Source organism: Pantherophis guttatus, chromosome 7 (genome assembly GCF_059756535.1).
Source record: "Pantherophis guttatus breed Tessera chromosome 7, ASM5975653v1, whole genome shotgun sequence".
Lineage (NCBI taxonomy): Eukaryota > Metazoa > Chordata > Lepidosauria > Squamata > Colubridae > Pantherophis > Pantherophis guttatus.
In genome coordinates, this window is record NC_142069.1 from 17,401,149 (window position 1) to 17,421,406 (window position 20,258).

The following is a 20,258-nucleotide window of genomic DNA, read 5'->3' on the forward strand; positions in this document are numbered from 1 at the left end:
TTTTAATTTCCTGTCTCTCAGGCCAGGAGGAAAAATAGGTCGGCAATCTACTGGGACATGGTTCTAAATCAAAAGCTCTTGTGTTCCTTGCATTTCTAGCTTCCAATTGGACGGCAGTGCGTAAACCATTATCGACGCCTGAGACGTCATTGTGTGTTCTCTCATGAGGAACTAATCTTCAAGATGGCCGCAGATCCCGAGTGTTTGGATGTTGGACTGGCTGCCATGGTCTGCAAGGAAATGACTCTCATGACAGAAGAGGAGGCGCGCTTAAGGGAGTGTGTTATGCAGATGGTGAGCTTAGGGCAGGGGTGAAATCCAGCAGGTTCTAACAGGTTCTGGAGAACCGGTAGCGGAAATTTTGAGCAGTTCGGAGAACCGGCAAATACCACCTCTGGCTGGCCCCAGAGTGGGGTGGGAATGGAGATTTTGCAATATCCTTCCCCCAGGAGTGGGGAGGGAATAGGGATTTTGCAGTATCCTTCCCCTGCCATGCACACCAAGCCACACCATGCCCACCAAGCCACGCCCACAGAACTGGTAGTAAAAAAATTTGGATTTCAGAGCTGGCTTGGGGGGATTTTGAAGGGGTTGGGGCTGAGCAAAGAAAATGTTAAGGAAGACTCACAATTCTTGGTTTAAGATCTTTATCAGATTTGCCTACTGTTACTACAGGGAGTGCTGATGTCAGAGGAGGAAGTGTTCGAGCTGGTACCAGATGATGAGCGGCAGTGCGCAGCCTGCAGGACCACCTGTTTCTTGTCTGCCCTTACATGTTCCTGTAATCCCGAGCGACTTGTTTGCTTGTATCATCCAAATGATTTGTGTTCATGCCCTATGCAGAAGAAGTGTCTAAGGTATGATTTCCCTGTGTTGCTCTTAAAACACTCCCTGTCTTTAGAACAGGACACACTTTTCCATTAAAATCAAGGAATCCTTTTTTGTTTGTTTGTTTGTTTGATTATGACCAAATTCAGAACGGTAACACATCTGTCCCACTTCTTCCTGACTGAGCATTGCAAGTTGTTTGAAAGCTCTTGTTTCCTTCTAGATATCGATACCCACTGGAAGACTTCCCTTCTTTACTATACGGAGTGAAAGTCAGAGCACAATCGTATGATACTTGGGTCAGCAGGGTGACAGATGCACTTTCTGCCAATCTTAACCACAAAAAAGGTGAGATGCGGTTTTGTTTCTTGGAAAAACTTGTTCAGGGAAATCCTGGATAGTAAATTAAAATGTTCCAGCTTAACGATATCACGTTTCCAATCCCCAAATTTGGAAGGTGAAACATGAAAGTTGAACCAGTTATTTAAGAAAATTATCTCCTCAGTGTTAATGTGATGTAATATCTAGAATGTTACTTAAGGAGCAGAAACACTTGTATTCTGTATTGTATAGCCGTTCAGTGCTCAATCAGTTTGTTCTAACCCAGGGGTGTTAAACTCAAGGTCCATGGGCTGGACCCGGCCTGTGGGGTGCTTAGATCTGGCCCATGGGGCCAGATCTGGAAACAGCAAAGGATCGGCCTGCTATGCCTCTGCCAGCAAAAATGGAGGGCCACACACAGCCCTCCCGGGCCCCATTTTCACTGGAAGAGGGCTAGCAAAACAAACTAAAAGCAAAACAAAACGAAAGAAGAAATGTTTCCTATTTTGCATTGGGAGAGGGAGGGTCTGAGCGAAGTCCTGTCTTAGCACTTGGCCACCACAGGTGTCCCCAACATGAGTGACTTTGCTCTGGCCACGCCCCTCTGGCCACCACCACCCCTGAGGTCAAACACAACCCTGATGCGGCCCTCAATGAAATCGAGTTTTGACACCCCTGTTCTATCCCAACCATAAAGAAGCATGCAGATGAGGATATAAAACCCAGTCATGTACAGTATAAATCTGTGAAATTTTATCACCTCATCCATCTGAAATCTGGACAGATTACAACATACATAATAAAATGCAGGTAATCCTCGCTTAACAGTGGCAAGTGGGACCAGCAGCTCCAACACTTAAGTTGATGCAGTTGTAAAGCAGAACATCCCGTAACAGTTGTGGAAATTCAACTTGCTCCCATTAGGTGAATTCTGCCTGATCACCATTTGCAAATTCTGCCTACCAGCTGCTTGTTGGTAGCTGGTAGTGAAGCCAACAAATAGTGATCACATGACCATGGGACTTGTTCAGGGAAGTTTTGGATGGTAGATTGAAAAGTTTTGGCTTTAAGGATTTCACTTTTCCAAACCCAAATTTGGAAGGCAAAGAAACCACCAGTTCACTTTGTAATTCTGAGCTGGTTGCCAAGTGCCTGAATTATGACTTCATGACCATGGGGAGACTATGAGGAATAAGTATCCTCTTTCAGTGCTGTTATAACTTTAAGTAGTCACTGAACAAGTGTTCACCGATTGAGGACTACCTGTATAACAGCTTTCATTTAATAGATGATAATATACTGTATATTAACAGCATTCCGTGCCCCTCGGCATATAGTCACCCTGGCCACATGACCACAGAAACATCTTTAGACAATGCTGTCTCCTTCGACTAAGAAATGGAGATGAGCAACCCTTCCTCCCCTGAGTGAGACATGATTGTACAGGGGAAATCTTTATCTTTGATATGGGTGTATTTTTATTATACACACACATATATACCCACACAATGTTTAAGAAAGCTAAATGTAACATTATTAAAATTACATTGATAAATGCCATCCTGAGCTCCTTGGAAGATGGGAAAGATGAAAAATTAAATAAATAAATTTAGCATGCATACGATCCTTTTAAGTCTTAAATATTGATGAAATAAAAGGTTTATTTCAAAAGTTATTTTCTATAACCATACATGAATTTCAAGAATGTTAGGCTAACTGGTGTCCAACGGTGTAATGTAAGTTCAAACTTACATTAAGCAAAGCCATATGCACAGATATTAAAATCTCAAAAAAAGTCTTAATCGGGAAAACTTCTACTCAGTACTCTAGAATCAGTAAAGAAGGATATACATAGGCTCCCCAAATATTAATGGTTGGTTCTTTGAGGGAGATTACCGTAATATAAGTTTTTTTTAAAAAAAAAAATAGCACTTGTCTTTAGGGCGTTCTGTAAAATCTGTATTAGAGCAAATGACTTTACAGTCATTTTTTTTTGCAGATGTGATTGAGCTGAAAGTAATGTTAGAAGATGCTGAAGACAGGAAATATCCAGAGAATGACCTCTTCCGTAAACTGAGGGATGCTGTGAAGGAGGCAGAGACTTGTGCTTCAGTAGCCCAGCTGCTTTTGAGCAAAAAACAAAAGCACAGGTATGAGCAGGCATGTAATTTTAAAACCAGCCACATGAAATGTTCACGGCCCTTTCATAAAATAATAAATTGCACTTTGCCAAATGGACTCTTTTCAAGTGGAACACGTCAGCTGATATATTGCCAGAAGTTTAAAAAAAAAAATGGAAGAGCTATTTACAGTTGTCTGAGTTGTGCTCTGAAAAAAATTATAAGAGTGAGCAAATTGGAGAACTTGTGCAACTTGTGTCTATTAAAAATGTTTGCAAATGTATTTAATTAATAAATTTATTGCAGTATTGGTATTTGGGAGTTGCAGTATTAATTATTTTTAACCAGTTTTTAACATGCAACTAAAGGGAAGGTGGTTTTCCTACTATTAAATCTTGTCAAGATTATTTAGGGAAACCCAATATCTCACCATCAGAATTTACAAGCGACTTCTCATACATGATGCCTTGACTTGACATACCTTCAATATGCGGACATGGTGCTGATTTAAGCTTAAACTGATTAATCTTTCTGGACATTTTTATCTCTTCTCTCATATATTTAGTGCTATTGTTTTGGTTAATTAATATTATTGTTATTAATAGAGAATATCAAAATGAAAGTATTAAATTATAAACATTTGTGTGAGAGAGGAATAATACAGCCTATTCTACAAAGGCATTAATCAAGATGACAATTCTGTAATAAGAGTTTTTCAATTAAGAAATCTTTTCTTTCATGGCACTTGTCTAACTTCACTGAATGGTCTATCCAGAGAAGAGCTTCTAACAATAACAGAAATGTCCAGTCAAATATACAAGTAGTCTTCAGTTTATGAGGGCAATTTGGAATGGAATTTCCATCACTAGATATATTGTCACATGACCACGTTGCTTAGCAATGTCAATTGCCGACATCCTAGTTGCCATTATCAAGTGAGAATCTCATGTGACCTTGACTTCCAACTTCCTGCCTGCTTCTCCATTGACCTTGATTGTCGGAAGCTGGCAGAAAATATTGGAAATCACAATCATGTGTCTGCGGCTAGCTTGTGATGTTGTTATCATGAGCCGGCTGGGGATGCTACAATGGCCAGAACTGTGAGGACCCATCAAAAGTACCATTTGTTCAATGCTGTTATAACTTTTGAATAGTTAATAAATAAATGGTCATAACCCAAGGACTGCCTCTATAAGGGAAGAACGTTTCTATAACTATTCTTACCTCTAAGCCATCTTAGCCTTTAAGACCAACGTCAACTTTGATCAAGCTTGCTTAATTTTTTCTACTAAAAAATTGTTAAGTCTTTTCAGCATCAATTTTGATGGATATTTCTGAAACTAGTAATTTTTTAAAGTTTATGAATCTTATTTAAGCTTTAAAGTAAAAATCTATATAAAATTAGTAACAGGAAATGTTACTATTTTATTTACACTATTCTCTTTTATATAATAGACTGAGTTCAGACAGTGGAAAGACACGGACTAAACTGACCGTAGAAGAACTGAAGGCTTTTGTTCAACAGTTGTTCAGTCTTCCGTGTGTCATCACTCAGGCTCGACAAGTAAAGGTGAGTTTCTGAAGAAGGCTGCATTTGGATAGAGTTAAAAATTGCTATAGAAATACTTCTTCAAATGAAATTTTATAAATTAGTCCATTAGAAACTCTTGACAACATTTTAGTTTTAATTTCAGTAAAACATTTTAAGATTTGGGCTGTTGTTTTGAACCAAGGTACTTTGAAGCAAGTGAATATTTTGTTTCTAGGTCCCTTCAAAACCCTCAAAAAAAGTGATTCCCCTTACTGTGAATGGTTGATTTGATATTGTTTGCTGCAAGAATTGTTTTAAGAATACTAATTTTTTTTTTGCCTGCCTCAAACAAACCTAGCTAAACATTCAGGTATTCCTTTAATGTCTGTTACTGCCTCCATCACTGTCCTGAATGGTTGCTTTGTTCTAAACCCTTTTAAAAGAACCTGCTGGATGATGTTGAAGAGTTTCATGAGCGTGCCCAAGAGGCCATGATGGATGAGGTCCCAGACTCATCCAAGCTGCAGATGCTGCTAGACATGGGCTCCGGGCTGTATGTGGAACTTCCAGAATTACCTCGTCTGAAGCAAGAGCTACAACAGGCACGTTGGCTGGATGAAGTGCGGGTGACTCTTTCAGACCCTCAGAGAGTCACCTTGGATTTGATGAAGAAACTGATAGACTCAGGGGTGGGCCTAGCACCACACCATGCAGTGGAGAAAGCCATGGCTGAATTGCAGGAGGTGCTTACAGTTTCAGAAAGGTGGGAGGAAAAAGCCAAAGTCTGCCTTCAAGCAAGGTGAGGGGTGTTTTGTTCACTGTCTTTATGGGTCCGTCAAGAGTTGAGCGTATTTCAAAGGCCTCCTGCCAAAATATGGCACACAATTTTCTTTGGATAAAATCATAAAGAGAGGGGAATCTAATGGATATTTTGTTTATTAATGAAGTCAGCATCTCTGAAAAGGTTACATTGCTGAGCCTTTCTGAATATGGTGTTAGAAAAGTCTTTTGCAATTAAGTTCATATGTTTTTGTTTCAGACTCTTTGAGTTAGATTCAGTGGTGAAATTAAAAAAAATTCCCTACTGGTTCTGTGGGTGTGGCTTGTTGGGAGGTCATGTGACTGGGTGGGCATGGCCATCTCGACATCGCTCACATAGAGGGGCTCCTCACTGGCCCCTCTCCTCCCAGCCACTCCTTGTAGCGAATGGCAGGAAAATGGGGAGGGGAATATTCCTGCCTACCATCCTTCCCTCAGTCTGTGTTGAGATTGAGGAATGGATGACAGGCAGAAAAATCCCCTTCCCCATTTTCCTGCCTTTCACAAAAAACGGCTCCATTCCAGCTGCTCCTCTCCCCCCCCCCCCGTCCCTCTCCCTCCTGGGGACTACCTTAAAAGGGACAGGCTGCAGCAGCTCCGTTCTGAATGGAGGGAGAAAAGTTAGCATTCTCTCTGCTGCATTTAACATTGAATTCTGTGGAATATCGAACGGCCGGAAGAGGTGAGCAGCGACTGGCCAGGCATGGGTGGGGCCAAAGAGGGGTAATCACTACCGGTTCAGCGAAATGATGCCCATAATCCCTAGTGGTTCGTCCGAACTAGTAGGATTTCACCCCTGGTTAGATTGGATAGAACATTTGCTTGAAGAGTTCTTATCTGTCTTAAACTTATTGATCCAATTGAGCAAATTATTTTCAGCCTTGACAGAGTGCCTCTGAGGGTAGAATAGGATAGAATAGGGCAGCCTCATAAATGTCTGTAAGATAAACTCATATTGACGACTTCTTAAGAGGTCATGCCTTCTTTACCACTTATCTGGATCAGTGCAATGTGCTGTATGTGGCGCTCCCTTTCTAGACTACTCATAAAATGAAACCAATCCTAAATGCTCTGCCTTCTTTAGTAGGAGTAGCATTTGTCACCAATGTTTGGATCGTATTGCACTGGTACTCTGGACACAACCTGGCTCCCAAAACTAATTCCAGATTGTAATCATTATCTATAAAGCCCTGTATTGCTTGATATCTAGATATATGCAGGACCAGTTTTGCCATCTGGGGTCAATTTGCCCAACTCTTACATCTTTGGAAATACTATCAGTTGTGACATTCTTCTATTCCAGTCTCCCCCTAAAATTAGAAACATCTGACCTTCCTGTTTTGGCCTTCCGCAGCTTTTGAAAACTGAATAATTCCAGTGAGTCTCACGATGAGTGCTTCAACCCAGTTGAATTATTTGTGAAATTTTTAGCTTTAGCTTAATCCCTTTTGATTATATGCCCCGAAGCCATTAAATAAAATAATATACGAGATTAGCATTATTCCTGATGTAGCTGAGGTGTTCGCTGCATGGTATTAGTCCTGTTTTATAACTGAGTTTTTATTTTTGATTTGGACCAGGAAATAAGATTGTAATGGCTTTTTTTCCCTCTGCTCTTAGACCTCGACAAAGTATTGCCGCTCTGGAAAGTATTGTGAGTGAAGCAAAGAATATTCCAGCTTACCTGCCCAACATTTTGGCATTGAGAGAAGCCTTGCAGCGTGCTCGAGATTGGACAGCCAAAGTAGAGGCCATTCAAGTATGTTTAATTCCAAACAGTCCAGCAAGTGTTCAGATACTGCCTTCCATTATAAAGAGTCAAATAATAAAATTGTGATACTCTCTTGCTTCTTGCTGCAAAATTTACTTGTTTCGCATAAAGTGAGGATTCTGGCTCAGGTTGTAGTTAAACTTAAAATTTAATTACAGGTACTCATAGAGGGGTTAATTGCTGAATCTGAATATTTTTTAAATAAAGCCATCTACTAATTAAGAGACTTATCTAATAACACACAACTCCATTTGACTCATTTAAAAATAAATGAATAAAACCCCTTGTTAATTTCCCATGCCCTTTGTTATTTATTCTGCAATAATTGTATTCTCTTGCTCTATTCTTGCATTCATGTTTATTGGGATGTTTTATCGTGTTAATCCGTTTTATCATTGACTATCCCGGTAATAGCTACATTGAAGATCAACATATGGTTTAAAATAATGCAGCGATTAAAATCACGTTTTAAGTTGTGATCAGTTCCTTTTGATCTATTATGAGAGAGCATAGACGAGAATGATTTTTTTTAAATCCACGCAGAATGGAAGTAATTATGCGTATCTAGAGCAACTTGAGAACCTGTCTGCAAAAGGTCGCCTCATACCTGTCCGTCTTGATGCACTGCCCCAAGTTGACTCACAGGTAGCAGCAGCCCGTGCATGGAGGGAACGCACAGGCCGAACTTTTCTGAAGAAGAATTCAAGCTACACACTTTTACAGGTTAGTTGGGAAAACAGGTACTGGGATCCAGAGAAGCAAGTTATAATACTTTGTTGCTAATGATCTTTTTTCGTGCAAGTGATTGATGTAGCCTTAAAATGTAAGTTAAGAGTTTAAAAAAACAGCAGTTTTATATAGGTAGTCCTCATCTTACAACCATTCTTTTAGCAACCGTTCAAAGTTCATAAAGCAGAGAAAAAAGTGACTTATGAGCAATCATTCGCAGCATCCCCACAGTTACATGATCAAAATTCAGGCAATTGGCAAACTGGCATGTATTTACAATGGTTGCAGCATCCCAGGGTCATGTGGATCATCATTTGTGGCCTTCCCAGCCAACTTCCCACAAGCAAAGTGAGAAGCTGGATTTGCTTTACACTGTGTGATTCACTTAGCTACAGTGATTCGCTTAACAACTGCAGAAAAAAGAGGTTGTAAGATCAGGCACAAGTCAATTTCCTTGCTTAGCAGTGGAAGTTCTGGTCCCAATTAGGTTTGTAAGTTGAGAACTACCTGTATAGAATTTCATTATTGGTAGTACAGTGGTCTAAGGCACCCTGTTATTAAGCTGGTTATTAAGACCAGCTACCTGCAATTACTGCAGGTTCGAATCTCGCCAAGGCTCAAGGTTGATTCAGCCTTCCATCCTTTCTAAGGGAGGTAAATTGAGGACTCAGTTGTGGGGGCAATAAGCTGACTTTGTATAAATATACAAAAGGATGAAGGCTATTGCTGAGCACATTGTAAGCCGCCCTGAGAAGGGCGGCATATAAATCAAATTTAAAAAAAAATTGCCATACAGAATTTTAAGGTTTTGTAAAAACACTTCTATGCCTGATCTCTTTTTGTTGCTGTTGTTGTTGTTGTTGTTGTTGTTAATAGGTTCTTAGCCCTCGAACTGACATTGGTGTATACGGAAGCAGTAAGAATAGACGAAAAAGAGTAAAGGAGCTGATAGAGAAGGAAAAGGAAAAAGATCTTGACATGGAATCCTTGAGTGAATTAGAAGATGGAGTAGAAGAATACAGGGATACTGCAGCTGTGGTGAGGGCCCATATTCTTTTGGTTATTCTTTTTTCCCAGTAGGAAGCTCCGATATCTTTTACTTTACTGTGAATCTAAAAGCCTATTACTTTTAGAACATTAAATCTTGATTTAATGGACCTCTTGGAGGAAAGGCTTTCTATTAAATACAAATATCTATTAAATCAGAATTGCATTGATGTAATTACTTCATTTATGTAATGACAGAAGTGATGCTTCTATATATTTGCTGTTAGTTTATAGTAAATTGATGCAGGTAACATAAAATAACTTTGGACTTAAAGAATTAATATAAATTATATATGTAGAAGCTTCTGAAGCAACAGATTTGGTCCATTATTTGGGGAATCTGAAGTAAAATGGTGTCTACTCATTGGAGGTCCAGACCAGAGAATCCAGATTTTACAGGATGAACTAATAGCTATTAGAATGCACGTATTGTAATAGAAGCCCCATTAGATGTCAGAGTGATTGTTTTTTTTCACTCTGTTGGGAAGATGGAGCCATTGAAAGGTACTCAGTAGCATTCGATCGGAGTTAACTATTGGTGATAATTCCATTGGTAAAATGAAAGAATTTTCAGGGTTTACCTTGTCATAAGTTCTATTTTTTTTTTTAAAAAAATGGGACCCATGTGTGTTTATGCTATAATTATTAGTCTAATTATTTTAGTCAAAAAATTATAATTTTTTTGAATTCTTATTGATAAGAAACTGCTAAGAATTGCATTTTACATATGCAAATCTTTTAAAGTTTGATTTTTGTTTATGTGTCATCAAGTTGTAGTCAGCTCCTAGAGACAACTAACAACACATCTCTTAGGTTTGCAACCATTATTAAAAGTAAGCATCCTATATTTTATTTAGTTATTAGCATTTTCATACTTTGAATATTCAGTGGTATTAGACTTTTAAATTAGATATTAGAGATAACATCTCATCCTTCAAGATAAAATTTGGAATTGTCCATCCATGCCGTCATTCTAGTTACTGATTTATATGTGACTAGTACAGGTAATCCCCAAGTTATGAGCATTCATTTAGCGCCTGTTTGAAGTTACGAGATAGACACCCCCAGTGTTTATGAGCAAGTCCCAAAATTACTAATGTTGCAGTACCACGGCAGTTGTTCACCCGTGCGAACAACTGCAGAGGTCTGCAACATCCACCCTATTCCCCCTGCCCTCAGTCCCCACAACTGCTTCCCCCTCCCATCCTGCTGCACCGGACTCACTTATCTTACAAGATCTGTCTCTTCTCTGCCACGTTTTCTTTGCTTTTGAGGGAAGAGGAGACTTGATGGAAGCCCCTGGGTGCTTTAATATTGCACAAGTTCAGACCCCCATCCTCTTGCAGAGACTGGGTGCCTGAACTCTCGCGAGATCACGGACCCCAGAAATTTTCATTCTCAGCGTGAAAAGTGTTTGCGGTGCTTGTCTCCTGCTCCTTCCCCCCAACTCCTTCCCACCACCACTGGGACACTTTTCGCCCTGATGGAGACTGGAAGCTTTATCTGCATGCAAATGGGGCCTTTGAAAACGGAGGGATTTGCTCTGTTTCAAACGCCCCATAGGTGCCTATGAAGCCTTTGAAAATGGGACAAATTCCTCTGTTTTCAAAGGCCTCATAGGTGCCTATGGGGCATTTCAAAATGTGACAAATTTCTCTGTTTCAAAGGCCTTATATGGAGTGTTTCAAAATGGAGCAAATCCTTCCGTTTTCAAAGGCCTCATAGGTGCCTATGGGGCATTTCAAAACGGGGCAAATTCCTCTGTTTTCAAAGGTCCCATTTGCACACAGATGAAGCTTCCAGTCTCTGTCAGGTCTCTGTCTGGGTGAAAAGTGTCTTGGTGGTGGCAGAAAGGAGTTGGGGGAGGGGGGGGAGTAAGAGACATGCACTGCAAACACCGTTTCCGCCCAGGAGCTTCCATCAACTCAAAGGGAAAGAAACTGCGGCAGAGAGGAGACAGATCTTTGCAAGGTAAGTGACTCCAGCACGGCAGGGAAGGGAAAGCATTAGGTATGTTAGTGGGTTGGCGAGGCCTTGGGAGCCTGTTCCATCACTAGGCTCCCCAGAGCCTTCTCTACCCTGAGATACCTCATGTGCACTTAACAAACCATGCATTCGCCAATGCATTAAATTAGCGAATGCGTGGCCGAAAGCAGGGAGTGATCTCGTTCAATGTATGAGATTCACTCCCACGAATCATCGAGGTATGAATGGAATGGACAGGCTCCATTACATTCGTAACTCGAGGACTACCTGTATAGCTTATTGATATTTTAATAGACCATATTTTTGAACCTTAAAACCTATTTTATACTTTCTTGAGTTTTCAAAATGTCATTCTTTGCTGAACATCCTGCTAAATATTTACTCTTGAGCACAGAATAAACATTGCAGTTGTGCAGATCACTTTAGCAAGCATGAATTCATTTTGGAATAATTACAGAATCTACTGACCACAAATTGATTTTTATTTGTAGCTTTAAATTTATAGCTAGCATAATTGTGAAATATCTGACAACTCACCAAAGCCCACCTAAAGGACTCAGCAAAATAGACCAAAAATGGGGACGTTAAGATTTATAGCCACATAATTTAATTAGTAGGCAAAACTCAACTTGAGAGATGATCATACTGATGACTCAGAGCTCTGTATCTTTTTCAATCAATACCAAGACGGCTTTTGGAAATCCTAAATCTGTTTGGACACAGTGAGCAGTTACATATTAATGTGTTAACTGACCTATAGTCTAGAGAAGGTGAAAGCCTTGATGGCCAATTGAAATCTGGGATTTGGAATTATCACATGTTCTTGCTGGAGTACCACTGTGAACAAATGTGTCATCTGAAAATGCTTTGGGATCTGGCACTGTCTCAGCAGTTTTAGATGCTGCAAAATATCTTAGCCAGGTTATTATTTAAGGTACATCTAACATTTAGGGCTAAATTTTGAAAATGGTTTGGAAGAGTCTTCTGGAATTTGCAAAGAGTCTAGAAACATGGGTGGTTGCTTCAATTCAGTAATGCAGCTTTATTTTTTAAGAAATTAATTTAAAAAGTCATATCCTTTTTTTTTCCAGGCTCACATGGTTTGAGGATCATTCATAGTCTTATGCATTCTAAAACAGCTCTTATAGCCCTACTTTACATAAAACTGATATAATAGAAGGGTTGAGCCCATAAGCAAAAATGCCGGATATCTCAAACATTTTTTCTAAGAAGCCCTCTGGGTCTTCATAGCCACGTTTCTCTCTATATTTATATCATATCATATATGGTATTATATATAATAATGGAGGTCTGTAACTTATAACTCTTGGTAACTTTAGATGTTAAAGTGCAAAGCTTCCCTGTTAAAGAAGAGACAATCGAAACTAAAATGGAAAAGGTATGTCCCAGGCATATCACAAGATGGCAGTAGTCTCCTACAAATGCTAAAAAATATTTGGAAAAAAAAAACTTTAAAAAAGAGACAAAGATTGGAGAATACCAGATTCTACAGAAATATTCTAGTTACACAAGTAAAACTTTCCCTACTTTATGCAGAAAATAGAATCAGGGGACTTTACCACCGAACAATAATGCAAAGATTAAACCTAATGTAACACATCCAGCAGTTTCCCAAACCAGATATTTCCTTTTTTTCAGTTATTTTTGGATTTCCTGGAAATACTGGGATTACTGGAAATCCCAGTAATTCTGAGGCTCCTGGGAAGCCGAAGAGACCTTTATTGTTTTCTCCTGCTTCTTTCTCCAGTTTCTCTCCATTGGTTCTGCCATCTGTGTACTTTTTTTGTTTGGAAAGAATAATTCAAGCAGTCTGTCTCTGAGGGAATTACTGGGTTATCTCTCTCTGTGTGTCAATACGACAAGCAGCATCTTTTTCTCCTGAAGGTATTGATTTTAGGTCTGTACCTGTCTGGCAGGTAGATTGGCAGGCTGTGATTATCAGCTTGTAAGTTGTCATTCACATCAAGTGGTATGAAACTGCTAGTACTGTACAGCCATCTCTGAAAGCCCCCTTATGTTTCTTGACTCATGATGGATGAAGTTAGGTTGATGGAAAAGATTTTTTTTCTGCAGCAGAATTCTGTCTATGAACTTTTTAAATATGGAAGCCAGATTAGACCTTCATAAGTAAGTTTCAGGTGGTAATTAAAGATGATACAGGTAGTCCTTGATTTATGACCACAGTTGAGCCCAAAATTTATGTTGCTAAGTGAGAAAATTGTTAAGTGAGTTTTGCTCCATTTTACGTCTTTTCTTGCCACATTTTTTAAGTGAGTCACTGCAGTGGTTAACTTAGTAACATGGTTGTTAAGTGAATCTGGCTTCCCCACTAACTTTCCTTGTCAGAAGGTCACAAAAGGTGACCCCAAGACACTGACCCCAAGACACTGCAACAGTCATAAATACGAACCAGTTGCCAAGCATCCAAATGTAAATCATGTGACCATGGGGATGCTACAATGGTCATAAGTGAGAGAAATGGACATAAAGTCACTTTTTTCAGTGCCATTATAATTTCAAACGGTCACTAAATGAACTGTTGTAAATCAAGGACTACCTGTATTCTATTGAAAATGTTGATGATTTTAGATTCCACATACAATTATTTTTCACAAGTCATTTTTTAAATTTGATCCAGGTATATGAGTCAACCTTGAGCCTCGCTAGGCTCAAGGTTGACTCATCCTTCTGAGGTGGGTAAAATGAGAACCCAGATTGTTGGGGGGCAATAGGCTGATTCTGTAAACCGCTTAGAGAGGGCTGTAAAGCACTGTGAAGCGGTATATAAGCCTAAATGCCATCGCTGTTGCTATATTAAGATTTTAAAAAAAGTTGCAGCTTGGAACAAGTATTCTGTTGATTCATTTATACCGTGTATATATAACAAAATGTTGGACCAGTTTAGGAATGTGAATCTTGCCAATGAAACTCATTGAATGATTCTCTACTATTTCCCCCTCTGAAAAGGTGGCTGTCTTCAAAGACCGGGAACAGAAAGAGGTTGAAGCCATGCACGCCCTCAGGGAGGCCAACTTGGCCAAGATGACGATGGTGGATCGCATTGAAGAAATCAAGTTCTGCATCTGCCGCAAGACGGCCAGTGGATTCATGCTACAGTGTGAACTCTGCAAAGACTGGTTTCATAGTACTTGCGTGACCCTTCCCAAAACGAGCTCCCAAAAGAAGGGCTCCAGCTGGCCTGCCAAAGAAGTCAAGTTTTTGTGTCCACTTTGCATGCGATCTCGAAGGCCTCGTCTTGAGACAATTTTATCCCTACTAGTGTCCTTGCAAAAACTCCCGGTACGGTTGCCAGAAGGGGAAGCATTGCAGTGCCTGACTGAGCGAGCTATGAGCTGGCAAGACCGAGCACGGCAAGCCCTGGCCACTGATGAACTATCTTCTGCATTGGCGAAACTTTCTGTGTTGAGCCAGCGTATGGTAGAACAGGCGGCACGCGAGAAAACAGAGAAGATAATCAGCGCGGAGCTCCAGAAGGCAGCTGCCAATCCTGATTTACAGGTATCCATTCATTTCTTGGGTGCATATAACAATTCTCCCCTGTGCATAATGACCTTATTGCTTGAGCCTTGTCACCCAATTCGATCTGAATGCTCCCCTTCTGGAACCTAAATGTTGATGTTTTGTATAGAGTTTTTAAACCAGTCCAAATGACCAAAACTTAGTTGTTGTTTTTTAGAACATAACTAAATACACATTAATTAGCAGAGGCTTTACACTTTACAAAGATTTAGGAACAAATAGTTATATTCCAAGGCAGGAAATTCCAAAATCTTACAAACAACACAGCTATTCAAACACGAATACAGTAGATTTTTATCACTCGAGAATTGTACTTCTGGAAGTTAATGTGAAATTGTTTTCTTATTGGGTATTCTTTTTTCCTACTATAACTATCTCTTTGGGACTTGCATCTCTTTACACTTACATTCATTTTTATTCCAGTTATCTGTGACCTTTCAGGCACTGAATGCAGTTCCTAGCATTCTTTGCCATTAATTTCCTTGGCTAGAGCTGTTAGAATATGCAGTCCCAGTGATTATAGGGTAGCAACATATTGCCAATTTCTTCTATATGCCTTCCTTTGCTATGTATTGTAGAGAATACCTCTTATTTTGAAATTTCTGCTTGCTTTCTAGCAAGAATTATGTAAAAAGTTATTTTCAAAAGGGTTTAATTGTTTTTCTTTGTTGAAGTTATTTATTAGCATCTAATAAATATAAATATATCAATCCCAAATGATTATTAAACATTGATGATAAATGTTTGTTTTTGTTTGGTGCCTTCGGTGTCTAGAAAATTCTAATATTTTCAGGTGCTGTATCAATTACCAACACCAATATATTACAGACAATGATTATAAAAGTGAAGAAGCAATGATGGTGTTCTCAGCATCTGAACAAAGAGAGTATTTATAGTTGTGTCTTAGAAGCTTAGAAATGAAATTTCAACTCTTATTGTTAGAAATATAATTTTAAAGCAAATAATTAGTTTCTTGTAATCTGATCTCTGTTAATCAATTTAAGTAACTTTTGTTGCCTTGTTCACGCTTTACCGGGTGCTTTTTTAACTCAGAAAGTTTCTTCACATAGGGTCATTTGACTAGTTTTCAGCAATCTGGGTTTAATCGGGCTACGAGTAGTGTATCCTCATCTCCTCGACAGACTATGGATTATGATGACGAGGAGACGGATTCAGATGAAGACATTAGGGAAGCATATGGCTATGAAATAAAAGTAAGTCTTGCCATAACATTTCTGAGCTCACTATTGTTAATAATTGTTTTATTCCTTCAGTGGAACTTCACCAGTAACAAACTTTGTAATCATATACTGTAAAGTTGTTTGATGCAATGAGATGATCAGGAGCCCCTTGGGAAATTTTGATTTAAAAAAAAAAGTTAGTGCAGACTTTACATTTTTAGAAAAGCAAAATGCATAATCCTCTTTTTCATTCTGCTATAACTAGCTTTGCCATGTATTGCTGTAGGAACTGAAAAAACGTCACTGGTTTTACCCGCATTTAATGTAACAAATCTTTGGCAGGTTTTATTAAAACAATTAAATCCTGCTCCATAATCTCATGTTTCTGCTGTACTTTTCTTTAGGACAATGCCAGTGTAAAGTCTTCTAGCAGTCTGGAGCCTAACCTCTTCTGTGATGAAGAAATTCCAATCAAATCTGAAGAAGTAGTAACACACATGTGGACGGCTCCCTCTTTCTGTGCTGAACATGCATATTCATCAGCTTCAAAAAGCTGTTCTCAAGGTAATTCTCCCCTCCCCTTACAATTATATCTAGATGCCATTTATTTGTTATTGCAATTTATAAGCTCCTCAATTCACCAAAAATTCTCTAAGCAATTTATAAATTAAATTAATAAATAAAGCACTCTGGGGTCAGAAATTGGTGAGGATATGATTCTCCAGACATTCGCTTTGTAATGTTTTGGAGGCTGTATGAGCACAATACTCTCTATTATCAAGTACTACAGTTGTGTATTTTCCCAGGCTTCTGCATAAACCTGCAAAAAATGTAGCTTGTCTTAATGAGTTAAAATAATTCTTAAAGCAATGGTATATTTTTCTTAAAACTCACATAAAAATCTAAAAAACAGTGTGGCTATTAATGAATAATAGACAGGTAATTGCCCAATTTCTTTCAAATCATTTTCAAAACATGATCACTTTTCTATTTCTGTAATTGTAACTGCAACTTTAGAAGGTTTTCAGAAATTGTATGTATCTCTGGGGTCTTAGGTTGTGTACTCCAAATAAGTGCTTAGTGGCACCTGGGTAACAATTAACTATAGATTCTGAGTTTCTTTAGAGTCTTAAACCATCCAAATGACTTCATGTCATTTTGCCTTTCTATAATTAATGAAATCAAAACTTAAGTCTTTTTTACATTTCATGTTATTTGTTTGTTTTCTACCCTTTAGTCTTAAACATTTTTTTCTTTGTGTTTCTTTTTGAAAGGTTCCAATACCCCAAGAAAGCAACCCCGTAAAAGCCCTTTAGTTCCTCGCAGTTTAGAACCTCCTGTGCTTGAACTCTCTTCTGGAGCCAAATCACAGCTAGAAGATCTAATGATGATAGGAGATATCTTAGAAGTATCTCTTGATGAAACCCAGCACATCTGGCGGATTTTGCAGGCCACACATCCACCCTCTGAAGATAGATTTCTTCATATCATGGAGGTAAAGATGGGCATTTTCTATCATAAAATAGCAAAGTCACATGTAAAATTAAGGTTGGCAAAATGGTATTGCAGAGAGCACTGCTGCTGTTTCATCTCTTTATTGGATTGCCTCCTTCTAATTTACTTGTCAGGATTTGCTTCCTTACCAAAGACTTCCTTAAAGCCCCTATCAGCTCTTCGCATCTGCCCTTTACTCCTTTTTTAAAAATTTCTCACTGAATCCATACAGTGAAACATTGTACCATTAGTGGGTTTCAAAACCTGTTGCTACCGGTTTGTTTGTGGGTGAGCGTGAGCGTGCGCGCGTGCCACTTCTGTGCAGAAGCATCCGGGCAGGTGGGCGGAGCCTCCCACCACCGACGCTACCGGTTTGCCCAATCCAGGGCGAACCGGTAGCAACCCACCACTGCATTGTATCACATATTCTTGCTTGAAAGTCTGGAGCATCCTGGGGTAAGCATCTTATAATTTGATGCAAAAATATCCTGTCCCTATTTCAAGTGCCAGGAATGTGGGGTCATTCCTATTTAAATGCAGCAAAAAGCTTGTTGATTGCCATTAGCAGAGGAAACCCAGAGTCTAAGGCTCTGTTATTGTAAGATGTACATATATATATATATCCTGCCTTTATTATTTTTACAAATAACTCAAGGTAGCAAACAAATCCGGCAAACTTTCCTCCTCCTATTTTTCCTCCAACAATGACCTTGTGTGGTGTTTGGGCTGAGAGACAGTGACTGGCCCAACGTCACCCAGCTGACTTTCATGGCTAGGGTAGGACTTGAACTCATGATCTCCTAGATATTGAAAGTGAAATGGTCAAATTCAGCCTCATGAAAAGAATTCATTTTTGAGGCAGAGGAAGAAGAAATATATCTAGGACTCTTTGCAAATGATGACTTGCTTTCCATTCCAATCCTTCTGATTGGCTCTTCCCAAGAAAGCAGATAACTAGCTTGGGTTATATGTATGTTATTTTACAAGTTGTTTAACACCCATTTGGTTCCAAAATAGAGTGTGCCACCTTAGACTTTAAATTGGCATTGTGATTATTATTTACTCTGCCTCTTTTCCTCCTGTTAATGAGTTTATTCACTCACTGGAAGTGCTGTGTGCTTATGGAAACTAGCTTCTTCATATTGCTTTTATGATACACAAGGGAATAATCTGGCAATTATCAACTTCTTTTGTTTCTTGAAGGATGAGAGCATGGATGAGAAGCCATTAAAGACCCGGGGAAGAGATGCTTCGGAGAGAAAAAGGAAGCGCAAACTAGAGAAAGCAGAGCAATTCTTTGGTGACATGAAGCAGAAGTCTAAAGAGCTGAAGAAGTTGGAGAAACCAAAGAAAAAGAAGCTAAAACTAACAATGGACAAGACAAAGGAGCTGAACAAACTGGCCAAAAAGCTGGCTAAAGAAGAAGAACGAAAGAAGAAGCGTGAGAAAGTGGCTGCAACGAAGGTAGAGCTGGTGAAAGAGTGCACTGAAAAAAAGAGGGAGAAGAAAGTTTTGGACATCCCCTCCAAGTACGACTGGTCAGGAGCAGAAGAGTCAGATGATGAAAATGCAGTATGTGCTGCACAAAACTGTCAGAGGCCGTGCAAGGACAAGGTGGGTCACCTTGATTGATGTTTCAAAGATCATTGCTTCAGACCCCAGGGCTGTATCTTTGAAAGTTTTTGCCATGCTATATTTAAAAGGTCAAAATACAAACCAATAACATGTCTGTTCTTTGATAAGGGAATTTATGATTTATTTATCCATCAAATTTATATGGCTCCCTGTCTCACAAAATATGCCTCTGGGCGGCATACAACACAATTAAAATAATAAATACATAGAAAGAATCATTATTAAAAAAAATATAAAACAGTCATTATGAGCCACGGTGGCGCGGTGGTTAGCGTGCAGTACTGCAGGCTACTTCTGCTGCCTGCCAGCTGCCTGCAATTTGGCAGTTCAAATCTCACCAGGCTCAAAGTGGACTCAGCCTTCCATCCTTCCGAGGACGGTAAAAATGAGGACCCAGATTGTTGGGGGGCAATATGCGGACTCTGTAAACAGCTTAGAGAGGGCTGTAAAAGCAGTGTGAAGCAGTATATAAGGCTAAGTGCTATTGCTAAGTGCTATTTTTTTTTAAAAAAAAAAAACTCACTGCCAGTAGAGAGTGAACATCAATTACAGTGATGGAACCATTGTTAAGATTTCACTGTTCTCCTGGAACCCAGGCCTAATTACAAAGCCAGGCCTTGAGGGACTTCATGAACACCTAACCTAACTTCAGGGGGTGGAGATGTTACAAATGGTAGGCGCCATGCCAGAGAAGTCCTGCCTCCTGGAACCTGCTAAGCATAGATCCGTACTAGCAGAAACCAAAGCATGCCTTCTTTATCAGACCCATTGGAATGGGGAAATATAGTCAGGAAGTGGTACTCATTCAGATAACCCAGCCCCAGGCCGTGAAAGATTTTAAAGATTAAAACCAGCAACTTGAAATTGGGCCCCAAAGCAAACTTGGCAACCAGTACAAACTAGAAGCACACATAACTCTTCACTCTGCTGCATTCTGCACCAATTGATGTTGTTATATATATACTGTTTCAGTATGTATATTTGATAAGACTATGCTAAAGCAGATTCGGTCATGGCCACTGGATTTTGCTCATCAGCAGACAATTAGTAAAGAAATTGTGAATTTGTATATTGTTCTTTATAAGTTTTTTTTCCCATTGCCTCATCTGCTTCCCTGATGATGCTGTAAGAAACCTGCTGATATCCAGAATTCTCTATTACAATACTGTTCCTTTGTACTGAAGTCCCTAAGATGGCTATCTTTATGAAAGAAAATTAATCTTCCAAAGATTCTT

General features: G+C 39.3%; 1 protein-coding gene across 2 annotated transcripts in view; it reads left to right on the top strand.

Moving 5' to 3' along the window:
- The window catches only part of KDM5A (lysine demethylase 5A), a 52,728-nt gene that overhangs the window by 24,668 nt on the left and 7,802 nt on the right, over positions 1-20,258 (top strand). For both annotated transcript variants that reach the window (XM_034403262.3, XM_034403263.3), the window contains 14 exons: positions 100-294; positions 676-857; positions 1,052-1,176; positions 3,149-3,299; positions 4,725-4,839; positions 5,244-5,599; positions 7,240-7,378; positions 7,934-8,113; positions 8,996-9,157; positions 14,141-14,692; positions 15,784-15,927; positions 16,299-16,458; positions 17,169-17,389; positions 18,592-19,002. In XM_034403262.3, the coding sequence (XP_034259153.1) occupies positions 100-294; positions 676-857; positions 1,052-1,176; positions 3,149-3,299; positions 4,725-4,839; positions 5,244-5,599; positions 7,240-7,378; positions 7,934-8,113; positions 8,996-9,157; positions 14,141-14,692; positions 15,784-15,927; positions 16,299-16,458; positions 17,169-17,389; positions 18,592-19,002 (3,093 nt within the window). The remainder of the gene's footprint in view (positions 1-99; positions 295-675; positions 858-1,051; positions 1,177-3,148; positions 3,300-4,724; positions 4,840-5,243; positions 5,600-7,239; positions 7,379-7,933; positions 8,114-8,995; positions 9,158-14,140; positions 14,693-15,783; positions 15,928-16,298; positions 16,459-17,168; positions 17,390-18,591; positions 19,003-20,258) is intronic.